At 37.3% G+C, this 25,844-nt stretch overlaps 3 protein-coding genes and 1 pseudogene across 9 annotated transcripts in view; 2 read left to right on the forward strand and 2 right to left on the reverse strand.

The window, feature by feature from the left end:
* The window catches only part of TRAPPC13 (trafficking protein particle complex subunit 13), a 34,119-nt gene extending 26,638 nt beyond the window's left edge, over nt 1-7,481 (reverse strand). For all 4 annotated transcript variants that reach the window (XM_082457331.1, XM_082457330.1, XM_082457329.1 and 1 more), the window contains exon 1: nt 7,340-7,481. In XM_082457331.1, the coding sequence (XP_082313457.1) occupies nt 7,340-7,385 (46 nt within the window). In that variant the 5' untranslated portion in view covers nt 7,386-7,481. The remainder of the gene's footprint in view (nt 1-7,339) is intronic.
* On the reverse strand, nt 2,710-7,475 carry SHLD3 (shieldin complex subunit 3). Of its 3 annotated transcripts, none has more exons than XM_082457392.1 (3): nt 7,340-7,473; nt 5,094-5,265; nt 2,710-4,380 (listed from the first exon to the last, which is right to left on the reverse strand). In XM_082457392.1, exon 3 carries the CDS (start codon nt 4,259-4,261, stop codon nt 3,506-3,508), a length of 756 nt encoding a protein of 251 aa, XP_082313518.1. In that variant the 5' UTR covers nt 4,262-4,380; nt 5,094-5,265; nt 7,340-7,473; the 3' UTR covers nt 2,710-3,505. The 3 variants fall into 3 exon arrangements, with proteins under 3 accessions (XP_082313518.1, XP_082313516.1, XP_082313517.1); XM_082457390.1 differs by having other exon boundaries at nt 5,094-5,269; nt 7,340-7,471; XM_082457391.1 differs by lacking the exon at nt 5,094-5,265 and having other exon boundaries at nt 7,340-7,475.
* Nucleotides 7,482-8,057: 576 nt separating the features above from the next.
* The window catches only part of TRIM23 (tripartite motif containing 23), a 44,454-nt gene continuing 26,667 nt past the window's right edge, over nt 8,058-25,844 (forward strand). Inside the window, exons 1-3 of the mRNA XM_082457271.1 lie at nt 8,058-8,214; nt 12,792-12,954; nt 18,536-18,657. Coding sequence (XP_082313397.1) covers nt 8,134-8,214; nt 12,792-12,954; nt 18,536-18,657 — 366 coding nt within the window. The 5' untranslated portion in view covers nt 8,058-8,133. The remainder of the gene's footprint in view (nt 8,215-12,791; nt 12,955-18,535; nt 18,658-25,844) is intronic.
* On the forward strand, nt 15,251-18,529 carry LOC309658586 (F-box only protein 27 pseudogene; annotated as a pseudogene). Its single transcript has one exon. The product of its transcript is annotated as an F-box only protein 27 pseudogene (transcript).

The raw sequence follows: 25,844 nt of genomic DNA on the forward strand, positions 1-25,844 counted from the left end.
GATGAGATAGTAGAGGGTGGGTAAAGAACAACCCTCCATTAAAAGGAAAAACATCCCAAGCTGGTATTTAAAGTACCAGTTTTCTTCCTATTTTCAAAAGAGGGTAAAAAATCAGCAAGAGGGGATAGCAGTTGGTAAGAAATACTATCATCCTGTGGAGGCAAAGAAAATTACTACAAAGCACAATTTGTCATACTGCAGATTTTTAAACGCAAACTGAGAAAGCCAAGTTTGTAACATAAAACTATCACATTCCTTTAAAGAAGATGTGGCACATATATACAATGGAATATTACTCAGCCATAAAAAGAAACGAAATTGAGTTATTTGTAGTGAGGTGGATGGACCTAGAGTCTGTCATACAGAGTGAAGTAAGTCAGAAAGAGAAAAACAAATACCGTATGCTAACACATATATATGGAATCTAAAAAAAAAATATGGAGACGCAAGAGGGAGGAGATATGGGGATATATGTATATGTATAGCTGATTCACTTTGTTATAAAGCAGAAACTAACACACCATTGTAAAGCAATTATACTCCAATAAAGATGTTAAAAACAAACAAAAAACTATCTCATTCCTTGAAGGATGATCCAAAGTATGTCCATATCAAGTATAGATTTAAACCTTAGTATTTCCTGTCTTATAATGAATTAATGAAACTCAAAAATTAAATACAATGTTGGAAAAGAGCAAATATCAACAAAAAACAGGGTTTTAAAAAAAACTGGCAGAGAAACTACAATAAAGCACTGGTTATTAAATGGTAATTATGTATCCAGTCTTGAATGTTAAAGCAGGTTCTTGGTCTAAAATTAAAGAGGCAAAAAAGAATATGTGATTTTTAGTCGAGTGACAAATATTCACTACACACAACGCATAGTTAGTGCCATGTGTAGAAACACTCTCAGTGGAACTCACAAAATACAGACATTTGATTTACTTATGAAATTCAGGTTTCATCTAAAATCTTATAAAAAAAACTTTTTAAAGTCTTCAGTAAATTAAAAAAAAGATAGGCTTGAGGTTATAAACTAATGAATTAGGCCAGTTCAACTTACATATACATTTTGCTTGGCCAGAACATTAAAAAAATTATGTCGAATCTTCTTCACTTTCAGAGTCCTTACCACATTCTATAGTCTTACTTTTCTAGTTCCTGAAGGCATTCAAGTTTGTGAGCCTTGGAATAATCTGGGGCGTTTTGAGCAGATTAAATCAAAGTGAACCATTACACAGGAACTCATCTTAGAAATTTTCAAAAAATGGTCTTTAAATTATTTGCTAAGTTGGCAAATAATTTAGTTAAATTCATGTGATGCCCTCCACATCTTTTTTCTTAGAATTTGAGTTAACATTTATTTGAAAGTGGATAGCTCGTCAGGGAAAAATAAAATTATGGCACTGTTGCCACTTTCCTAGAGTAAATGCTTCGGCATTTTACCAAATGCCCTCAGATTCACCTTCCTGCATATGTCTTTGTTTCCCCAATTTATTCATGTCTGTGACTTAGCAGTGGAACCCAGAAATACTGGTGAGCCCTACTATTAGCTAGTGCTAGAATCATCAGTCCTAAGGTTCTCAATACTCTAAGAAGGCTTCAAAGACATGGCAGCGGATTCTAAATTCTTAGCCCTTAATTACTACCTAAGCATTGTCTAGGTAGATAAGTGAATCGCTTCTTCCTTTAAGATCACGGCACTAGTTGCAGTAAAACTCAATCTTCATTTTCCCAGTTCTGATTCACCTTTTCATTGTTTCTCAGAGGGGTAGAAAGCAATTTATACAGAGTAAATTAGAGAAATTTAAATCTGCCACATATGAAGACAAAGAAGCTCTTTTTAATGTGTGATTCTTGAATTTAAAAACTGCTCATAAGAAGCCCATAAGAAAATATTCATAAGAATATTTTCAGTTCTGTATATAATCATTGCAAAATAATAAAAATGTATCATAAAAGAAATGCTGTGGTCTATATAAGTGACCCTGTCTTATGATTGCCTAACTTTTAACCCTTGATTAGCAACCTAATGCTAAATAAGACCTGAACAAAAAAAACCCAAATCCACCATTTATGATTGCCTAATAGATTAGCCAACTCTTATTTGCAAAGCTCGCTGGTAATAATGAATAACTTCTTGACTTTTCTCCAGCACTCTTGATTGAAAAGTAAGATGACTAATGAACGAAAGAGGAAGTAATTACTGATGAAGTTACCCTGGAAACTCCCTCTACACCTGGTGATTTTTCATTTAAAGACTTTTGGAAGCATTCATGCACATGATGATTATTTTCTACAGAGCTGTCTCATTTGAGACAATAAAAAAGGTATTAAAAGTTAAAAACAAAAGAGTGTTTGGATAGTGTGAAACCTAATTAGAAAAGATAACCTCTTTAGTTAAAAATTGGTAGACTCCTTATGTTTTAAGGAACCTCAGCCAGCTCAGGCTATGAGAAACTCCCCCAGAGGCACATTTACCATGTATTATTGAGCCCCTACCATGCCAGGCACTGTGCTACAAGGCAAATGTGTTTCTGCCTTCCTAATGAGTACAGTCTTACAGGTTTTTTTTCAGGGATATAGTTTAACTACTTAAGAATAGTGACTCTATGTTAGCTCTGTGAGGGCAGGAGCCATGTTTGTCTCCTTCCCTACTTTACTCTAGTACCTAGCTCATGGTACGCATTCAAATTTGTTAAATAAATATACTTTTTAATAAAACTTTTATTATATAATCACTTTGAATATTTTTATAAAATGATGTGTAAACCCAATTTACAACATTTTGCTATGGGAAACCCATGACTCCAAGAACCAGAACATTAGTAATCAGCAGTAACAGTCATTAAGATTGAATTATCTGTATTAAATAAAGAATAACTTGATCTCTTACCCATATTTGATACCTCACTTCAAAAGAGCTTATTGCCTTAAAGATATCATGGTCTTAGACAAATTATACATTTTACACTTTTGTTTCAGAACAACACATCAACTATTGTCTATTACATATCTTTGGAAATATCGGCAGAATCTGGGCTGGTCTCTCAATTTGAATACCACATTCATGGCACTTGAATACCATTCCCAACAGAACTGGTTTTAGTTTTATTTTTAAAAAAATCATTACACTTTAGGTGAGTAAAGAAAAAATACTGTAAAATTAGATTTTGGGGATTTACCAAAATCCAAACTAGTCACTGTAATTCATAGGAATATCTAATTCAACCATTGGAAAAGTAACAGAACAAAAGGAATAGAACATTTTACCTTTAAATTCAGTAAAAATAATAATTTATCACAATTCATTTAAAAGAAGGCTGCTCAAAGTAAAACGCAGCAAGTTCCTGACTTAAGTGACAAGCCTAGGAATTCACCTGGTATTTATTTCTGGGATACAAACTGTACATATATTACCACACAATTAAAAATTTATTCATCTGTTTCAGTTCCTACTCAGTTCATTCAGAATATTTTTCTTTTCGACAATTAGTGGAATTCATTACATACTAAAAATAACACCATATTTATGCACAAATAAGTTAATCTTCCCAGTAAGAGCTAATCTTCCTTTAAGAAGATTTCCCACATATTCACAGTACATAACATCACAGAACACCCATATCTGGTCTAAATGTCTCTGAATTGTAGCATTACAAGATGGAAGTTCATTGCACCTGATAATTCGATTGAGTTTTGCCCAAATGTCTTCCAGAGTTTGGTTGTTACAAATAGTGTGCTCTATTGTCCATCTTGCTCTATAAAATGAGTGCAAATTTAGTGCCTTTAAACTATCTTGCAATTTTTCAGACAAAGGAAAAATATTTTCAGTACAATTACTGCTGGGAAGTGAAACACTCCAAGACCTCTTCTTGTGCCGTTTTCCTTTTTCTGATTGTTTATCCAGACTTCCAGAATTAGTCTGTTCATTCAGTGTGTGTGATTGGATTAAGTGCTTCTTTTTTTTCAAATTAGGTTGAAACTCCAGTAGATCTACTGTGCAATCATAACTCTGAAATTTAATATCATGCTCTGAGATGGTTAAGTACTGTCTCACATCTTCAGTTGCCTCTTCAGAAATCACAGGTGGTAATCTTTTAGGTTTGAGTGGAAGTCTGGACCCATCATGCAGAAACCAAGGAATAAATCTTGATAGTGGACGTGTAGGAAAGTCTCGAATTGCTTTCTCTGCAATTTTTGGCAGTTGTGTGGTTTCACTCTCATATGGTCGATAATGTAATATTACTTCTGTAGTCATTCTGCAGTAATCCAGTTACTCTTAATGAAGAGAATATTTCTTAGCTGAGCTCCTCAGAGCTAGAATGCAATTTATAATTACAAGACTCTCTCTCTTTCCAAATCAGAGGGAAACAGGACCTAAAGTGGAAGTATTGCAAAGAATAAGATATGGTAGGGATAGCCTATATACAGATAGGCAGGGAAAAAAGAAAAAAACAAAACCAATTCCAATATGATATTTTACCAAAGTGCTATTGGTAAATGTGAATGTAATCCACAAAACTGGAAATCCTTTCTCTTACCAAAATAAGGGATCTGGATTAGATGCCCTATCATACCCTTTCAGCCTAAAACTGCTAGTAGTCAACATGTTTAACTGAAGAGATATAATGGATTTGGAAGTACTGATATTAATATGTTAGGTAATAATAATCTTAAGACTATAGCAGAAACAAAAGGGAAATTAGTGATTTTTAAAATACTAGATTCAAATGAAGATAATGAACAAAAATGTAATAATACTAAAAAATTTGAGACATGTGAATTGAGGACAATGAAAATCACTGTAATTTTTAATCTATTTTGAAGAAAATGGATCATTTTATACTTTAAAATTACATGAATTCTACCAAACAAATATATAGACAGAATACTTAATGATTTTATTTCATTCTCAGTAGTAAATACTGAAAACACGAAAATGGTTTAACTTTGCATTTTAACCATGCTAGAAACTAGTTTCCTGACAAAGTCTCATTTGTATAAATGAGGCACTTAAGCAGTGTCAAAACCTTAGTAGCACGGCTCCTGAATTCCAATTTGGAGGATGAACAAGAAGACTGGAGCCTTACTTTTTTTCCTCTTAGAACACAGACGTCTTCAAGTTGCCCCAAATTAAGTCATCGATAATAAGTTCCAGCATACGGTACACAGGCTCAAGAATGGAGCCTACCAGGATCTGCAAGTTGGGTTTCCTAATCGGGCCCAAAGTTGCCTGAGCCATAATGCAGGCTCTTTCAAATCCTAGCTACCAGAGAAAAAACAAGAGGTCAAATCCCTTCTTCCAAAAATCATTAGAGAACTACTTGACGGGGGTTCTCCCACTGCCGGGATGACTGTGAGTGGGGTCTCCTTGGCATGATGTCACAATACTCATTTAACCACTGACTCTGAAAAGTCAAAAGAAGTAACCAATCTCATAATAATTCTTTTCCTTACTGTTAACGTCCACTGACTGACAGATCTGGCAACTCAAATTCATAAAGGACTGTGATCCTTAACGTCCATAATTTTAATATGGATCTAAATATAGATAGCATATTCTTTCAAGAATAATGCTTTTATTTTTTTCGTCCCTTTTCCTTACAGTTTCACATTTTAAGACATGCCACTGAGAATTCTTTCATTGTTGTCTGAGCTTACTCAGTGCTGTATTCCAGGGACACTGATGTTGTGAGAGCTCCTTAATATTTTACATACACATGAAAGTAAACTTATATGACAATACAAATTGATACATTTGGCATCCAACATAGGTAAAATTAAAACTTGTGAAAATTCTTGTATAACTAGAACAGTGGGGAAGAATGGGGCCAAAGAGCTTTAAGAAAGCTGAAACTAACACTGAATTTCAAAGCACTTGTCCTCTTAGGTTGCTAAAATACTCTTCTCCAGGAACCTTCTGTTTTGGAAAATAGAAAATACCTGGGAAAGACCACTGTAGCAGCCTAAAAGGACTACGGCAGTTAGCCTCCACATCACTGGAATTTAACTGTATTTAATAGCTTCCAATTTGTATAAAATGATACCTATCAGCTAACAGAACTGCTCTAAATTCCCATCAAACTACTAATGGAATGATATCTGAAAATGCTCTTTCCTGCATTAGGAGGCAACATGGAGTCTTGGAAAGATGAAAGCCTTGTGTTGAAACATTACCTCAATCACTTACTAGCTGTGCGATCTTGAAAAAGTTTAACTTCTGAGAGTTAAGTAATATATATTTCACATACTACATATGAGTCTGAGATAAAGAACATGACAATTTCTCTTCTTTCTTCAGGAATAAGCCATTTCAGTCCAGGCTAAGCTCACAGGTCCTATTGCTATTACATTAGTTAATATTTTAGTTTCTTAGTTCTACAGTCAGAGACAGTTCTGATAACCCCAACTATCAGTATATGATTTTATGCTACAAATGAAACTGGTTAGCTTCTGGAAGGTTTGATGCTTACAACATAACTAAGGGGATAAGAGTCCCTCAAAATGGATCCCACAAGTTAGGTAAGTGCAATTCACTTGAGTTCACATGTCTATCGAGCATCTTTTCAGCTCAGTCCAAGAAGATACTGGTAACCACAGAGTAGGGCATCCAAGAAATAAGTGCATTTGTGGTAGTAGAAAACAGATGAAATAAAGCTGAAAGCGTTTCAAATAAAAGGTTTCACAAAACAACAGGAATTCCAGAAAAAGAATGCCCTGCTCATTTCCCCTAAATAAGGATCCAATTAAATCATCAAATTTTCTCAAAACTGTTTGCTGTGTATGCAAACTGACATGAATTTCCCCCTATACACAATACTTTGACGTAAACAGTGAGTTTTAACAAACCTAAATTATATGTTGTAGTACTATGTATTTCTAAATCCTTGGCACAGTACTAGACTAATTTCACAGATGAAGCTGAAGCCTGGTAACTTTGTCATTGCCGCATGAAGAGACAAGAGACAGAAGGAAAAACCACTTTAGATACCCGCTGTTAATCATCTCGGTTCACAAGCCTCTCCCCGGGTAGGGTGGGGACGTCAGCATCTGCGGCTAAAATCTGTCTGGTGACTGCAGCAGCATGTAACAGAGTAAGAAATTTACCAGGTATCTATTCCATTCTAACGGGGGCTCTCAAACCTAAAAAGCAAAGAGGAGAAATAGTTTCCTTTCGCTCGGCGCCAAGGAACCAAGCAGGAGGGCGAGCATTGACAGTGTTTAAGAAGGACGAGGCCTATATCCCAGAGGCCAGGTCTATGTGTCAAAGGCTTCGAGAACTAGTGAGAGAAAGGGAGAAAACAGATTAAAGGGAGTCGGGTTCGCAAAAGTTTACCTTTCAGGGCCAGCAGGTGCTCCTGTTTGGGGGGATTCACTTCCATTTTGACCGGCACTTTGGACCCACTGCCTACGGGGGCTGAAGAGGGTCAATCAGCTCGGAAGAAGACAGAAAAGCGCACGTTCGGGAAGACAGGGCATCAAACACACTCCCAACAGTTTCTCTCTGCCGGTGGTGCCTTAAATTCTCTTCTTACCACGTCCTTTACGAACCCAACCGCTTTTTTACCAAAGCCATCTCTTGCCTCTTAGAGACCTATACATAAAATACTTCTCTATTTTCCAGTCACAATCACACACCGCGACTTCAAGAAACCACCCCTCGGTGACAACTCACGGCCTCCCAAATACCTACATTGCAGAGTAAATGATATAGATGTGGCATGCTGGGACTTGTAGTTCAAAAGCCGCAGGGCATGCAGGGACATGTAGTCCCCTCTCGCCCGTCCGTTTTGCAGTTGGGGAGAAGAGGTCGTTCCTGGAGCGGGAATTTCACCCCAAAACTTTACTTTTGTTTTATCCCTTCTTTTTCCTCTTAATTTTACTCCTTCCATCAATTTCAGACTCCTCAATAATAACAATAAAAAATAACAAAGTACCCACGCACAGGCCTGCGAACCCAAACACCTAGCGGCTGGCGGGAGGATACGCGAAGAGACCGTCCAGCAGCACCCCGCGTGGTACTGCGCCTGTGCGCCCCCGGCGAGCGCCGAGGCTTCTGGGTAGGTGGCTCTACCCCACCCATCAGGTGAAGGCCTTGAGGGCTGTTTCTGCGGCGCCACTCGTTCTAGGATGGCTGCCCTGGTTGTAAACAAGCCTGGAGCGGGACTAGACAGTGGTCGTCAGGGCAGCCGGGGGACGGCCGTGGTGAAGGTGAGGGACCTTGCGTGCTCTGTTCTCCACCATCGGCCTCCCTTCTGTTTATCCCGGAGATCTGGCGGCAGCACCGCGGCCCTGGCTTTTTTTGGGCGGGATGCGCGGCCTCTGGCCCCTCTCGGCTTTACAAGCCTGTCTCTCGCCTCCGGACCTTTATCCCAGCAGGCCTGAGGTTACCTGGTCTTCTGGTCACGCTAGTCCTCTGCTTGGAGTCGCCAACGGGGACGTTTGTGAAAAGGAGCTAATGGGCCTGGGAGAGTGACCTGGGCTGGTCTTTCCCCAGGCCCTCTGTTTTTAGTTAAGCCCAACAGGCATTAATTAGCTTATTTTTAGGAAACTGAGCCGTTATTATCGCCAGGTACTAAGTTAGGTATTTTAGCTCGTTAATATCTGTTTAGGAGGTAAGTGTTGATTATAGTCTTAAAGGTGAGGAAACTCAGGTTTCAGTTAACATTGTGTAGCAGAACCAGAGTTGACTGGCTGTAAAGTATGCTTTTCACTATCGCACTACTTCTGTAATCAGACCTCTGTTATTGCTTGACCCACCTCCTCCTCCTTTGGGAGTAAGGTCTGTCAACACCTTTGAGAAGTCTCCAACAGCCCCATTAACGCTGGGGAATATGAATTACCCTGTGCTTGAAGTTTGAAATTCTAACATGTGTAAATGCTCTAAAGTGGGTTTACTAAAAATTCAGATGAAGTATGTAGAATTCACTTTTCCATAGGTAGATAGATCTGAAAGGGAGAACTGATCTTAAAGGTTTGTAGAATAACCTTCAGGATCATCTGTAGTCTGAGATATTGGCAATTCTTATTCCTGGCTACATATTAGAATCACTGAGGACTTAAAATTAAAAAAAAAAAAAAAAGAAACTACTTAATCCCCCATTTCTGAGTAAGTTGACATCAGTATATATTTTGCAGTCCCAGAGTGATTTTAATGTGCAACTAGGATTCAGAACCACTGGACCAGATATCTGAAGTTCTTTTAAGATCTTGAGTAATAGACACCTATGGTTTTTCACCTAATGTTGGTTTTATGTGACAACAAATGATACATTTCTGCTTACAACTGTATTATCAATCAGTACTGGTGGTTGTTGATTTATCTGACCTTTATATATTAATGAAGTTATTCTGAAGGTACATAGCATATCTGAGATGCAGAGGAGCCCTCTTATTATTCAGCTTGTTGTATGGTTGAGATTTTATTTATTGAATTGTGCTTTTTCTATGTAGAGAATACCTGAAGGTTATTTTGTGAATTAACTTCAATTAAGAAGTAATTGGAATGGATATTATTGCTGTATCTACTTTTGTTACCCTGTTTGCCTTAAAATCTGAAAAATATACCAAAGCCTGATGTAACTCCAGATTATAGCACAGAGTTTGATAAATTAGAGGCTCATTTTGTTAATCTTCATTTTTATGTGTAAATTGTGACTGAGATGTGCAGTAGGATAGTCCTTTTTGGCAAGATCCTCATGCTGTAATTTGTAAGAAATACAGTGGCATAAAATTTTTAAAAAATCTCACAGATGAAAGCAAGAAGTGTTCATTGGAAGGTAAAAGTTGAAGTATATAATGGTAATATATATATATGTAAAATGGCTTCTTGCTTAATGAACAAGTAGATGATGACAGGGTTTTTATCGTTACGAAAAACAGACCAAAGTTGGTTCTTACATTCACAAAAGACTAGTGAGCTTTCTTAGTCCTTTGAAAATATGGCCTGGTGTATTAAAATTTGATTTACACGTAATAAGTTTGAAGCCCTCTTTGGCATATTGTGAAGTTTGTAAAATAAAGAGCTTTTTTCCTATCTAGGACTTAATTTCTTATGCTGTTAGCCACAATTCCTATTAATAAATACTGAAGAAAAAATTTCTTACTCTTATTTGCTGAGTTGATGCAAAATAGTCTAATAACTGTTTTTGGAATTATGTTTGGTTTACTAATCAGTGGAATTTTACTAGTGCATTTTGGAAAAAAACCTATGGTTGCAACATGAGTAAGTTCTCTTATCTTGTGTAATGATGGGGTTAGAGATGAATGAAAAAAGTAAAATTTTAATTTGCTTCTTTGGAGTTTATTGTCATATATAAGTTTAATATGGTGTCACTATAGTGAGGACATTTATTTAAAAAGTTGCATTTATAATACCTAATTCTGCTGTGAATATCTTTTCTGTATTTAGTTGAATTTGATATTTAAGTGAGGATTTTTTTTCTTTTGTTCTTTTTTTTAAAGTGAGGATATTTAAGTGAAACTTTTTTCCTGCCTTTTAAAAAAATACAGGATAATTTGAAGTGTGTGTATTGTGTGTGTGTGTATGTGTATATATATATATGATTTATGTGTAGCTGTTCCCCAGCTGTTTCCATTCCTCAAAGAGAACTACAATTCGAATATAATGTTTCCTGTGTATCTTGCCAGAAAGATAGTATGCTTGTAAAACAATATATATGAAAATATATGCTCTCTTTATTTCCTTTCCTTTATGCAAAAGTTAAATATTCTATGTCATTTTTCACTTTGCTTTGTTGATATGAAATCATTCTGTGTTTGTACATAAAAAATTTCCTAACTTTTCCTCCCCAGATTGCACAGTTTTGCAGTATATGAATGTGCCATAATTTATTTTCCATATATATTTACTTTGTTTCTAATCTTTTGCTAATGCAAAAGGTGCTCTAAGGAATAGCATATAGATCTTTTCACACATGTGATATTTGTAGGATAAACTCCTGGAGGTAGAATTACTAAGCTATTCAAACTTTTGATAGGTATTGCCAAATTGCCTTCCATAGAGGCTATATCAGTCAATAAACATTTCACAGCAACCAGCAGTTTATTTATTCTCCCACACTTTCACTAGCACAAAGTGTTATCAACTTTTAAAAATCTAATCTGAAAAAAAGTATATTGGGATAGCTTCAACTGACTTCAAAATGTTTTGGGTGAGATTGGACACCTTTTCATATAATTAATGAGCTGTTTTCTTTTCCTTTTCTGTGAACTATGTGTTACACTTCAGCTTCTTTTGAACCGTACTGAGATGCAAGCCAGCTATGAATTATCAGTTTATTTACAGTGAAAGATGTTTACATTTCAAGCACTGACTCCAGTTTAATTGTGGAGTTAAGATTAAAATTTTAATGGATTAAGTCTGACTTCCACTCTGGGTTTTCTGTTTTTTACCTTGTATTAGCATTTGTTGGGGGATGGTGGTTGGCTGTTTTAAAAATTTTATTTTGTTGGACTTCATTAATATAAGCATGTAGGTGCTTGGTCTTTGGAATACCCTGTTCCTGAGGGCTTTTTGGTCTAACAGGGAAAGACAGGCTGGAATGCCAATAAAAGCATTAAGGTGTTTTGGATGTTAAGATCGACACTTATCCATGGTACATGGGGGCCCAAAGGATAGTGTGTTCATTTACGAATTTGTTGGTTTATTAATGTAAAAAAAGAATCCACTAGGAAAATGTCTACTTAGCTGTTTCTTCAGCATTAGCATAAAGAAAGAGGCAAAAACAGTTTGTTATGTGCTGTGAACTACAAATTGTTTGATATAGTTTGAGAATAGAGTTTGGAAGGGAAGAGAAGCAATAGGACGGGGGCCAGATTGTAGTAGGTCATGGATGGTGGGCACCGAGTTCGGGGTACAATCAAACAGTTCAGTGTGGGTATTTTTAAAAAATTAATTAAATTGTGAAACACTTCAGGTATATTAAGAAATAAAAGTACCTTCATTGATATAAATATAGTTTGTTGACTAATTATAAAACAAACTGATGGACCGGGGAATCAGAATATGCCGCTTCTTGTCACCTTTCTTTCTCTCTTTTTAGTTGAAGTATAGTTGATTTTTTTTTTTTTAATTTAAGTATAGTTGATTTGTCACCTTTCTTTTGACTGACTACGTGGCCTTGAGCAAGTCATGTACTTGTAATTGGAACTAGATAAAGAAAATATTTTCTGTTTTCTAACCCAGGGGCATATTTATTAATCGAGAACAAGGAATTGAAATTTAAGTCTAATTGCATTCTTATCTTTACATTGTATAATGTAAATGAATAGTATAAGACACTTGAAAATTACTTATAGTCTTTTCTTAACAAGTTCTTTATAGTTTACAAGGTAAGTTGTCATCCTAGCACATATTTCAAATTATTTTTGTCCAAATTAATGATGGTTTTTTTGAGGGTTAGGTAATTGCGGAGAAATTGTTTAAGAACCCAACTTCGGTAGAGTTATATATGGTTACGGATTCAGATGTAATGAATCATGTCACAATTTTCAAAAGCTAAAGATGTTAGTTTACAATGTTATCTTGATCCCTAACACTTACCCTTTCAAGGAGATTTCACTATGATATAATTGTGGTAAGATCTGTCAGATGAAAGGATAAAAGGTGATTTAAGATTTTATACCTAGACCGTTTTTTTTCATGGAGGAATAAAGTAATTTAACAAGATTGATTCATTAAATTAGATCAGGTTTTTCTTTTTAGCCTGAAATATTTATGCTTTTAAAGTCATTTAAAGAGCACATGTGTCCTTTCCAAATATTAGGTGCTGGAGTGTGGAGTTTGTGAAGATGTCTTTTCTTTGCAAGGAGACAAAGTTCCTCGCCTTCTGCTTTGTGGCCACACAGTCTGTCATGACTGTCTCACTCGGCTGCCTCTTCATGGAAGAGCAATCCGTTGCCCTTTTGATCGACAAGTAACAGACCTAGGTAGGAAAAAATATATATAAACTTGTTCACATAATAAAAATATCATAGAAAACAATTTTTTTCTACTTGATTTTAAAAATCATAAAATTCTGGGAATTCCCTGGCAGTCCAGTGGTTAGGACTCTGGGCTTCTACTGCAGGGGCCACGGGTTTGATCCCTAGTTGGGGAGCATGCTGTGGCGCAGCCAAAAAAAAAAAAAGAAAAATTATAAAATTCCAAGGAGGTTTCAGTTTCTATTAAAGCCAGTAGTCTTGAAGCTATAAACTAGCCCACTCTTAGGTACTAATTTTATTTCATCTTCTGAAATTTTTATATTCAGTACTTATAGATCAATAGTTTTAAGACACCTGAGAAAAACATACTAACCTTTTTCATTTGCCTGTAAAACAGGGTTTACCTTAGACATGAATAGGCCAATAATGAAAATACAGGTAAGTAATTTGAGTTTCAGCATGTTGTTATTTACTGATATCTGAGGCAGAAGTGTTTGTAGCTAGTGATAACTACTAACTACTTGTTTTCTGTTAAAATGAATTTAAAGGTCTGGTGGATTTTTTTCAGTTTCCTGCATACTTTTATTTATTTTATTTATTTATTTTTAAAATAAATTTATTTATTTATTTTTGGCTACATTGGGTCTTCGTTGCTGTGCGTGGACTTTCTCTAGTTGAGGTGAGCGGGGGGCTACTCTTCCTTGTGCGTGGGCTTCTTGTGGAGCACAGGCTCTAAGCGCGTGGGCTTCAGTAGTTGGGGCACGTGGGCTCGGTGGTTCTGTCTCATTAGCTGTGGAGTACAGGCTCAGTAGTTGTGGCACATGGGCTTAGTTGCTCCATGGCATGTGGGATCTTCCTGGCCAGGGAACGAACCCATGTTCCCTGCAGTGGCAGGCGGATTCTTAGCCACTGCACCACCAGGAAAGTCCCCCTACATACTTTTAAAACTTCACTTTATATTTTTCAAAATGAATTAATTACTGTGGGATACCGGATTTGGAAATAACATTTATTAACATTTGAACAGTTACTTTACAACCATAATTTCTATGTTTATTCTTTTTAATAATTGAATTTCTCCAAAAGTAATAGTTTAAGGTTGTCAGTTTTTTTCAGGTCAGTAGCACTAATTGTTTTAAGACTGTTTTAATGTATTCATACTATATGTCAAGTGGAACACATTTAAAATAATTTAACCACCAAAAAAAGGAAGCAAGAGTACCCAGATTTTTAGACTGAAAATCTTTAAAATGCTAAGAAGCATGGTTGTAAAATATTTTCTTGTAAGGAAAGAATGGGTTTCTTAAGGTTTTGGCAGTCCTTGATTTAAGTAAGTAGTATGCCCATTTGCCAGAAAACTAATATAGGAAAGTATTAGCATTAACTTACTGTTAGCCAAGAAATAATAAAGTGGAGGGGGGAGATGTCTATTTTGACATTCTTTTATTTGGCCTTTTATTCTGTAATTTATATATATCATACCATCTTCTTTATATAAAACTATATAGAAGTAGTAATATTTTGCACACAGAGGATGGGCCCTTCCACCACTTTGAAGGGCACTGTCTTCTCTACATAAATCCACAGTGTGGGTTGTTATCATCCTCACTGTGATAAACTAGGAATTTATGACAGGTAATGGTTAGTCGTATCCTAGGTTGAAGTCAGACATGATTGCTGTCATATCAACATTAGAAAAAACAAGCAAACCAACAACTCTGCCTCAGGTATAGGTTGTAATTATTATAGGTAATTACTATAGCTTGTAGGTAAGATTTTTGCCGTGATTCCAGCCTACGGAATATGTGTTAGTGACCTTTGCTATAGTTTGCTGTCATTGTTTTTTAATCTATTTTTAAATGTATTCTAGAAATAATGTATATATACATTGCAGAAAATTTGAAAAATCTATTAAAAAGTATAAAGAAGAAAAAAAATCATTTTTTGCTTCTAAAGAAGCAAATTACTGTTTTTTTTTTCCATTATGGTTTATTACAGGATATTGAATATAGTTCCCTGTGCTATATAGTAGCACCTTGTTTATCCATTCTGTATATAATAGTTTGCATCTGCTAATCCCAAACTCCCAATCTCCCCCCCGCCATGCCCCAACCCCCCCAAACTATTGTTAATATGAGAGAATCAGAATTAGAATTCTTCTCTAGTTCAAGAATAGTATCAGAGTCAGAGGGAGGATGGGGCTGGGGTGGGGGTGCAGGGGTCTGGGGCTGGGTATTAGGAAGGGAGGGGCGGGGGAATAAAAAGGGCGGAGGTGGAGAAGGGAGCACGTGAGGTAAGGTGATGGCCCACCAGGGAGGAGCAATGGCTGAGATGCCCACAGTGGCAGCTGGGCCTGGCGAGGAGACCACGCACGTGCACCTCAGCCTCCAGGGGCCTGCCCGCCAGAGTCTCCGCTCCGGACCCCGAACCCGAGGAGGCGCTGGGTCTGGGCCAACTGCCCATGGAGCTGCTCGAGATGGTGCTGAGCCACGTGCCCCCACACATGCTGCTCGGGCACTGCCGCCGGGTGTGCTGGTGCTGGCGTGACCTGGTAGACTGCCAGGACGTGAGGCTGAGCATCCTGGCCCGAGACCGTGCTGCCCTGTCACCTGTCCTCCACACCTACCTGCCCCCCGCTGACGACCTCAGGCCCTGCATCCTGGGCTGCTTCTGCGAGCGAGGACCGATAGGACGCAACCTGCTCCGGAACCCCAAGGGCCTAGAAGGCTTCCGGGACTGGACGATGCAGAGCAGTGGAGACGGCTGGGGAGAGGAGGATAACTTGGAGGTCAGGCTTGGGGCCGCTTCCCGGGCCTCCTTCCTGTCTGCCTACAAGGTGGTGTCACAAGAAGGAAATGTTGGACCTGGAGGAGGAGGGTCTGTGGCCAGAACTCCTGTATAGTGGAAAGATTGAGATTTGTGTCTCTGCTGGATGGACAGACCAGCAAGGCACGGCTGTGTATATGAGCTAACTGTCCAACTTCTAGATGCCAACCAGACCATGCTGCATAATTTCTCTCCTATGCGTGTTTCCATCCGGCAAGGTAGAAACAGTGTCCGCTTTGAGGTCAACCATGTGTTCTTCAGCTTCAAGATTGGTGTCCACTTTGTGTCTGTTGAACACTGGGTTTGGGACTTGGGGTTCTGGCCTGAACAAAATGGAATCTATCTGCCCAATGCCAGTGTGATTCCACGGGTACATCTGTTCAAATGAAGGACTGTCCTAGTAAAACAACCTGACCGTGCTTTCCAGGAGCTGGGACCATTAGCTGGGCCATCTCATTAATCAGGCTCTTATAGCTCCTGGCATCCTGGGATCTGCTGGGGCCCATCGAGGGTCCTACTGGGCCCTGTCTTTAGAATCTGGAAGCTACTAGAAGAATGTTCTTCCGTCAGATTTACAGCTGCTGCTGCTGTAAGGCAGCCCCTGGTCTATTGAGTGGAAACCCACAGTGAGCACAGGGAAATGCTGGATTGGGAGAGGCCCTCACCCTCCCCTCACACCAGGCACCTTTTGTGGTTTCAAGACTGGGACCAGGACTCAGAGCTGAAAGTCAAACTAGCTCCAAAAATGTTTGGAGACAGAGGTTTCTGTCCACCCTGTGAACAATGAAGTGGTCCCCTGAGCCCAACCCTACCCTGAATTGTATGGTGTATAAAATCATTTTGTTGTTTTGAAATTCTTTTCAAACATGGAGAGAATAAATATATTTTATTTATAAAATATCTGCCAATCATAGGTAATAAAGGTATTATTTTGCCAAAAAAAAAAAAAGAATAGTATCAGTAGTTGTTTGTCATGGTTATTAATACTGGTCAGCATTACTTATGGTTCTTCTCTTTCGTTCGCATGGTAAAATTACATTTCCCTGCCCTCTTATGATTAGGTAGGAAGAGCTGTGTGATTTCCCTTTAACCAGTGAAATTGAGTAGAAGTGAAGTGTTAACTTCCAGGTAGAAGCTGTTAAGAATGGATTTATGATGGTTTGCAGTAAATCCTTCTCCCTGCTATAGTGAGGTGGTCCAGGTGGTTGGAGCCGCAGTGGCCTGTGTCCCCTGATTGTGGACAGTAGGGAACAGAGCCTCTCTTGTCTTCACCAGCCCTTGAGCTGCTGCGTGAGCAAAAAGCAAATCTTTGTTGCTTTAAGCCATTGAGATTTTAGAGTTATTTTGACAGTTACAGGAGTATTAAGTGATATACTAGGCAGTAGATAGATACTGCCTAGATACTGCTAGGAGTTTACGTGTATGTGTTTACTATATGATGACAGTATTTGGATATCGTCAAGATAATACTTTTAAATAAAGGACTCAGTATACTTCTTAATCTTTTATGAATAAAGTGGATAGAACTCAGCTTGAGGTAGAATATGTGTGAAAAATTAAAACAGTTGAGAAAGCCCTGTGGGGTGGCAAGGCTGAGGCCCTGCCCTTCCCTTCCCTTCCCTTCATCTTCCTTTCTTCCTTCCTTTTTTTCTTCCCTCCCTTCCTCCCTTAGAAAAGAGAGGCCAAGAGGAAGGGGAGCCATGTAGCCAATGACCCCATCATCCTTTTATTTATTTGCTTTTTTGTATTAGGTGGCAGCTTTGTGTCACATGGTATTTGTTGTATAGAAGCTCATCATAACAGACAGATATTCCTTCTGATTGCTGAAGGATCTGGCTCTTATTTATAGGCTTAGGAAGAGTTTGTGTGTGTGTTTGCACGTGTGCATGTGTGTATGCACATGCCCATATTGTGTGGGCACACGTGCATGCACATATGAATGCTTACCTGGCCTTTTATGGTCAGTTCTGGGGAAAAGAAGCATTGGTCCTTATTCAAATGTGCCTAGATTCTTACCTACCTAAAAGGGACTATTGTCATGCCTTAGTGTGAAGCTCTGTGTATTTGTGTGAGAAAGAGTTTATATGTTCATTGACTGCTGTTAGGTTCTAGGTTAGATGAGGGGTGGGGAAAATACTATCTTTAGCTGTTATAGTTTCAGTTTACTTAAGAGACGGACTTATTTTTGGTTAAGTGTATCTTTCATACAGTGGTTTTCAGACATGAGTCATAGCTTATTTGTAGTCATAAAATCAATTTAATTGGTTGTGAATAGGATTTTTTAAAAAGAAATAGAACAAAAACCATCAGAGTGTGTCGCAAACTGTGAGGGTGAATATTGGTGTGTAAATCTTTTGTTTCAGGTGTGTGTGTGTGTGTGTGTGTGTGTGTGTGTGTGTTATCCTGGGTTGCAATGTGAAATGTATTTCTTGCTGTAGGTTGCTGTTAAAAATATTTAAAGCACTTGTTTTAGTATATGTAGTAAAAGTCAGTGACAAAATAGGATTTATAAAGTTAAATTATAGAAAAATAATAGAACTTTAAAATATGTTTCCACTTAGAATGCTAAGGAGTTCTGTATTTTAAAGAGAATATTAAGACAACTGTTATAGCATTAACAGAAAATGGAGAAATTTTGAATTTTTAAAATTTAGACATTATTAATGATTGAACTATGAGACATAGAAATTACTATTGAGATTTGAGGTAAAATAAATAATATTCCATTTTGTTAGATTTAGTTTTTATTTTTATATTCTAGGAGATTCAGGTGTCTGGGGATTGAAAAAAAATTTTGCTTTATTGGAGCTTTTGGAACGACTACAGAATGGGCATATTGGTCAGTATGGAGCTGCAGAAGAAGCCATTGGGATATCTGGAGAGGTATTGATTGAACTTGTTGAAATTTGTGTTATGAGCATGAATTTTTTCTTTTAGTTTAAAATATTTGCTATTAGATGCACAATATTACCTTACTTACCCCAGCAGGTAGGATTCCAGAAACACAACTTTTCATTACATTATAGTTCTGAAGGCAACAAAATCCCCAACCAAACAAAAGTAAAACTGAAATTTGAATTCTTTGAAAATGCTGTACCCAAAGTATGTTTAGTGTATAAACTTGTTTCCTTATCATCATTAATTCTATCTAAGGGTAAAGTGAAAAAGTAAGATTATGGATGAATAAGAAGGATGTGTAAGCTACATTAAAGCAGAGGATGCAAAAGTGAATCATTCAACAGTAAAGCACAGAGAAAGAAAGAGGAACTCCATGAAAGGGGCCTTTTAGTGTAGAGGCAGAATGCCTTAAAGATAGCAGTAGCTCCTGAGGGAATTACTATTAAATATCTTCATGAAAAGTTAAATTGTGCGTAGATGTACTCTCTTTATCCAGATAGGTAAGTATCCAGTAAATATTAGAAGACCACTAACACAAATTAAAATACATTTTTTTTCCCTTTATAAATCTATTTATTTATTTATTTATCTTTGGCTGTGTTGGGTCTTCATTTCTGTGCGAGGGCTTTCTCCAGCTGTGGCGAGCGGGGGCCACTCTTCATCGCGGTGCGTGGGCCTCTCAATGTCGCGGCCGCTCCCGCCGCGGAGCACAGGCTCCAGACGCGCAGGCTCAGTAGTTGTGGCTCACGGGCTTAGTTGCTCCGCGGCATGTGGGATCCTCCCAGACCAGGGCTCGAACCCGTGTCCTCTGCATTGGCAGGCAGATTCCCAACCACTGCGCCACCAGGGAAGCCCTAAAATACATTTTTAACACTTATAAAATTGTCTGCATAGCTCATACACTGTTCTGATTATAGGAATAGTTGTAGTAAATAGCAGTTAATAGTTTTGATGATCAACTTTAAAACCACATGTTTAGTATGAAGGAAAACATGTCAGATTGACTTTTTACTTCTCTTTTATTAGATCATGATTTCCTTATATAAAATGAATCAGTGAAATGGATTTCAAACTGAAGCACTGTTTTCTAAAATTTGGGGTTTTTTCCCATGATTTATCTTTTATCTTTATTTTGAAAACCATTGAGTATTATCCGATGTTGGTCTTGTAAATTATTTATCAGGTCTGGAAAACAGAAGACATGACTTTTAATTTTACACGTATATATTTCTCATAATTGCAAACAAAACTGTTTAACTTTGGGTTCATTTTTTTATTTAGTGTGATATTGAATGACATCATTGATATATTTTCTAATTTTTATTTCTGCAAAAATTTATACCAAATCTTTCCCTTTCTAATTATGGCCTTTTAACATGCAGAAAAGTTTTCAAAGATTCTTGAATATCTGACATGTAAAATTTACAACTCATAATGCTTTTTACTAATTCATAAAAATTATAAATATTTAAAAGGTTATGTATGACATAGGGTTTTTGTTGTTGTTGTTTCTTAAATCAGTGATTTTCAACCAGGATAGTGCAGTGGACTCACCTGTGGATCTTTAGAAAAAATACACAACTTCCACTTCATCTCTCCCTATTGAGAAATAAGTGTTTCTCAGGTTGGGGTCTAGGCATCTGTGTTTTTAAAAGCTTCACTTGGTTATCTAAATAGCATTTGTGCTTCTCTTCTCCTATACATCATGCTGACAAGTAATAGTTAAAGCAGTGAGGATGTATTTACTATCAGTTTTTTCAGTCTTTAAAAAAAAAAGACTTCTATCCTCTATTGTCAGTTTCTTGCATGTAAAGTGACGGGATTTTGCAGAAGACATCTTTGCACTAACTGTGAATCTATAACAGTGGTTTTATTTTTGACCTCAAATTCATAGCATATATTGATAATCAATTTTGGAAATACCTTCTCACTTACCTATAGAAATGAGTAGCAAATGACCTTTGTACTTAATTACCAGTATATTTTTATGTATGAAGTCTGGTCAGTTAAAAAAAAAGATTATGGGCTTTTTATATTTCAAAATTTGGCATGTTATTTATTTATGGTTGAACAACAGAAATTTATTTATCTTAATCACAGTTCTGGAGGCTGGTAAGTCCAAGATCAAGGTGTTGGCATTCTGAGACCTCTTCTTTTGGCTTGTAGGCCACGGCTACCTCACTGTGTGCTCACCTGGCCTTTCCTCAGGACATGTGCACAGGGAGAGAGGGAGGGAGATCTGTCTCTTCCTCTTCTTATGATGCCACCTACTGGATTAGGGCCACATCCTTATGGCTTTATTTAACCCTAATTACCTCCTAAAGACCCTGTCTCCAAATGGCAGTAACACTGGGGGCTAGGGCTTCAATATATGAATTTTGGAAGAACACAGTTCAGTCCGTAGACCTGGGAAAGTCTATTCTAGGAAGGAAATAAAGATGAATGGGAAGGAGGTAAAGGAGACAGTAGAAGAAGAGAGGCATCCTGCGATGCTTACTCAGATTTTTTAGAAGTCTGACATTGAGGTGAGAGTAAAGGATTGAAATAGGATCCTAAAAGTACACAAGGAGCTACTTTTATTAATACTAAAATTACTATTGGGAAGCAGGTCCTGTGCTCAGTGCTGTAAATGCAGAAAACAGTAAGACAGTGTTCTTGCCTTCATGCAGCTTATACCTAGTTGATGACACAAATAAGTAGACGATTTCATTATCGTGAAAAGTTCCAAGAGATTATCTCAGTAATGGTAGGCTTGGTTATAGACACTATCTCGTCTGCTGAAAATAAAGTGGAATGAATTCACTAAAAATTATTTTAAAAGCATTAAAGACCTGATAAGTTAGGAACAAAATATCAGGCCAAATCTGAAGGGAAAATGGAAATTCAGTGAGATACAGGAGCAAAGAATGTGCTTTTGCCCTGAGGGCATTAGCCTATTGAGGAAAATGTCTGGGTTTTTTAATGGCCTTCAATGGTGAGGAGGCATAAATCAAATACCAAACCCACACCTAGATGAGACATCCAGCAGAAGACATTCACAATAAGCCAGGACACCAGTTGAAACAGACATGCTATTGCACAGAATTAGATTCAGAGTTTGAATCTTTGGATTGTCCAAGTAATACCCATTTTTGCACTCATAGTAAGGTGGTCCACTATTGATAATACAATAAAATCATTAAAAAATAAATATGAATCCCTTTCTAGAGTAAACTACCTTCATCCTAGGTCTCAGTTACCTCTCTAAATAATTTTTTTTGTCTTTCCTTGTATTTTCTTTTTTTTCTTTTTTTCTTTTAATTGGGGTATAGTTGTTTTACAATGTTGTGTTTCTGCTGTACAGCGAAGTGGAGTTCCCTGTGCTATACAGCAGGTTCTTATTAGTTAACTATTTTATACATATTAGTGTATATATATCAATCCCAATCTCCCAGTTCATCACACCCCCCACCCCCTGCTTTCCCCCCTTGGTGTCCATATGTTTGTTCTCTACATCTTTATCTCAATTTCTGCCCTGCAAACCCGTTCATCTGTACCATTTTTCTAGATTCCACATATATGCGTTAGTATACGATATTTGTTTTTCTCTTTCTGACCTTACTTCACCCTGTATGACAGTCTCTAGGTCCATCCACGTCTCTACAAATGACCCAATTTTGTTCCTTTTTATGGCTGAATAATCTTGCATTGTATATATGTACCACGTCTTCTTTAACCACTCTTCTGTCGATGGGCATTTAGGTTGCTTCCATGACCTGGCTATTGTAAGTAGTGTTGCAATGAACATTGGGGTGCATGTGTCTTTTTTTTTTATTATTATTAAATAGGAACTGCTATTTATTTATTTATTTATTTATTTATTTATTTGCTTTGTTGGGTCTTTGCTGCTGCGAGCGGGCCTTCTCTAGTTGCGGTGAGTGGGCTTCTCATTGCGGTGGCCTGTTGTTGTGGAGCATGGGCTCTAGGCGCGTGGGCTTCAGTACTTGTGGTTCGCAGGCTCTAGAGCACAGGCTCAGCAGCTGTAGCACATGGGCTTAGTTGCTTCGCGGCATGTGGGATCCTCCCAGACCAGGGCTTGAACTTGTGTCCCCTGCTCCGGCAGGCAGATTCTCAACCACCATGCCACCAGGGAAGCCCACATGTGTGTTTTTGAATTATGGTTTTCTCTGGGTATATGCCCAGGATTGGGATTGCTGGGTCATATGGTAATTCTATTTTTAGTGTTTTTAAGGAAACTCCATATTGTTCTCCATAGTGGCTGTATCGATTTACCTTCCCACCAGCAGTGCAAGAGGGTTCCCTTTTCTCCACACCCTCTGCGGCATTTGTTGTTTGTAGATTTTCTGATGATGCCCATTCTAACCAGTGTGAGGTGATACCTCACTGTAGTTTTGATTTGCATTTCTCTAATAATTAGTGATGTTGAGCAGCTTTTCATATGCCTCTTGGCCATCTATATGTCTTCTTTGGAGAAATGACTATTTAGGTCTTCTGCTCATTTTGTGATTGGGTTGTTTGTTTTTTTGACATTGAGCTGCATGAGCTGTTTATATATTTTGGAAATTGATCCTTTGTCCATTGATTAGTTTGCAAATATTTCCTTCCATTCTGAGGGTTGTCTTTGGGTCTTGTTTATAGTTTCTTTTGCTGTGCAAAAGCTTTTAAGTTTAAGTCTGCTGATCTTTTTTGACCCACGTCCTAGAGTAATGGAAATAAAAACAAAAATAAGCATGGTGTATCACATGATTGATTTGTGAATATTGAAGAATCCTTGCATCCCTGGGATAAATCTAACTTGGTCATGGTGTATGATCATTTTAATGTATTGTTGGAGTCAGTTTGCTAGTATTTTGTTGAGGATTTTTACATCTGTATTCATCAGTGATATTGGTCTGTAATTCTCTTTTTTTGTAGTATGTTTGTCTGGTTTTGGTATCAGGGTGATGGTGGCCTCATAGAGTGAGTTTGGGAGTGTTCCTTCCTCAGCAATTTTTTGGAAGAGTTGAGAAGGATGGGTGTTAGCTCTTCCCTTAATGTTTGATATAATTCACCTGTGAATCCATCTGGTCCTGGACTTTTGTTTGTTGGAAGATTTTTAATCACAGTTTCAATTTCATTACTTGTGATTGGTCTGTTGATATTTTCTATTTCTTCCTGGTTCAGTCTTGGAAGGTTATACCTTTCTAAGAATTTGTCCATTTCTTCCAGGTTGTCCATTTTATTGGCATAGAGTTGCTTGTAGTAGTCTCTTATGATGCTTTGTATTTCTGCAGTGTCTGTTGTAACTTCTCCTTTTTCATTTCTAATTTTATTGATTTGAGTCCTCTCCCTCTTTTTCTTGATGAGTCCGGGTAAAGGTTTATCAATTTTATTTATTTCTCAAAGAACCAACTTTTAGTTTTATTGATCTTTGCTTTTGTTTCTATTTCATTTGTTTCTGCTCAGATGTTTATGATTCTTTCCTTCTGCTGACTTTGGGGTTTTTTTGTTCTTCTTTTTCTAGTTCCTTTAGGTGTAAGTTTAGATTGTTTATTTGAGATTTTTCTTGTTTCTTGAGATAGGATTGTTTTGCTATAAACTTCCCTTTTAGAACTGCTTTTGCTGCATCCCATAGGTTTTGGGTCATCATGTTTTTGTTGTCATTTGTCTCTAGGTATTGTTTGATTTCTTCAGTGATCTCTTGGTTATTTTGTAGCGTATTGTTTACCCTCCACATGTTTGTGTTTTTCACATTTTTTTTCCTGTAATTGATTTCTAATCTCATAGCATTGTGGTCGGAAAAGATGCTTGATACGCTTTCAAGTTTCTTATATTTACTGAGGCTTGATTTGTGACCCAAGATGTGATCTATCCTGGAGAATGTTCCATGTGCACTTGAGAGGAAAGTGTAATCTGCTTCTTTCAGATGGAATGTCCTATAAATATCAATTAAATCTATCTGGTTTATTTTGTCATTTAAAGCTTGTGTTTCCTTATTAATTTTCTGTCTGGATTGTCTGTCCATTGGTGTAAGTGAGGTGTTAAAGTCCCCCACTATTATTGTGTTACTGTTGATTTCCCCTTTTATAGCTGTTAGCATTTGCCTTATGTATTGAGGTGCTCCTATGTTAGGTGCATGTATATTTATAATTGTTATATCTTCCTTTTAAATTGATCCCTTGATCATTATGTAGTGTCCTTCCTTGTCTCTTGTAACATCCTTTATTTTAAAGTCTATTTTATCTGATATGAGTATTGCTACTCCAGCTTTCTTTTGATTTCCATTTGCATGGACTGTTTTTTCCATCTCCTCACTTTCTGTCTGTATGTGTCCCTAGGTCTGAAGTGGGTCTCTTGTAGACAACATCTGTATGGGTCTTGTTTTTGTATCCATTCAGCAAGCCTGTGTCTTTTGGTTAGAGCATTTAATCCATTCACATTTAAGGTAATTATCAATATGTATGTTCCTATTACCATTTTCTTAATTGTTTTGGGTTTGTTTTTGTAGGTCCTTTTCTTCTCTTGTGTTTCCCACTTAGAGAAGTTCCTTTAGCCTTTGTTGTAGAGCTGGTTTGGTGGTGCTGAATTCTCTTAGCTTTTGCTTGTCTGTAAAGCTTTTAATTTCTCCATCAAATCTGAATGAAATCCTTACTGGGTAGAGTATTCTTGATTGCAGCTTCTTCCCTTTCATCACTTTAAATATATTGTACCACTCCCTTCTGGTTTGCTGAGTGTCTGCTGATAAATCAGTGGTTAACCTTACGGGGAGTTCCCTTATATGTTATTTTTTTGTTTTTCCCTTGTTGCTTTTAATAATTTTTCTTTGTCTTTAATTTTTGTCAATTTGATTACTATGTGTCTGGGTGTGTTTTTCCTTGGTTTTATCCTGCCTGGGACTCTTTGCGCTTCCTGGACTTGGGTGGCTATTTCCTCTCCCATGTTAGGGAAGTTTTCAACTATAATCTCTTCAAATATTTTCTCAGGTCCTTTCTCTCTCTCTTCTCCTTCTGGAACCCCTATAATGTGAATGTTGGTGCATTTAATGTTGTCCCAGCGGTATCTTAGGCTGTCTTCATTTCTTTTCATTCTTTTTTCTTTATTCTGTTCTGCAGCAGTGATTTCCACCATTTTCTCTTCCAGGTCACTTATCTGTTCTTCTGCCTCCGTTATTCTGCTGTTGATTCCTTCTAGTG

Source organism: Balaenoptera physalus (genome assembly GCF_965194825.1).
Source record: "Balaenoptera physalus genome assembly, chromosome: 3".
Lineage (NCBI taxonomy): Eukaryota > Metazoa > Chordata > Mammalia > Artiodactyla > Balaenopteridae > Balaenoptera > Balaenoptera physalus.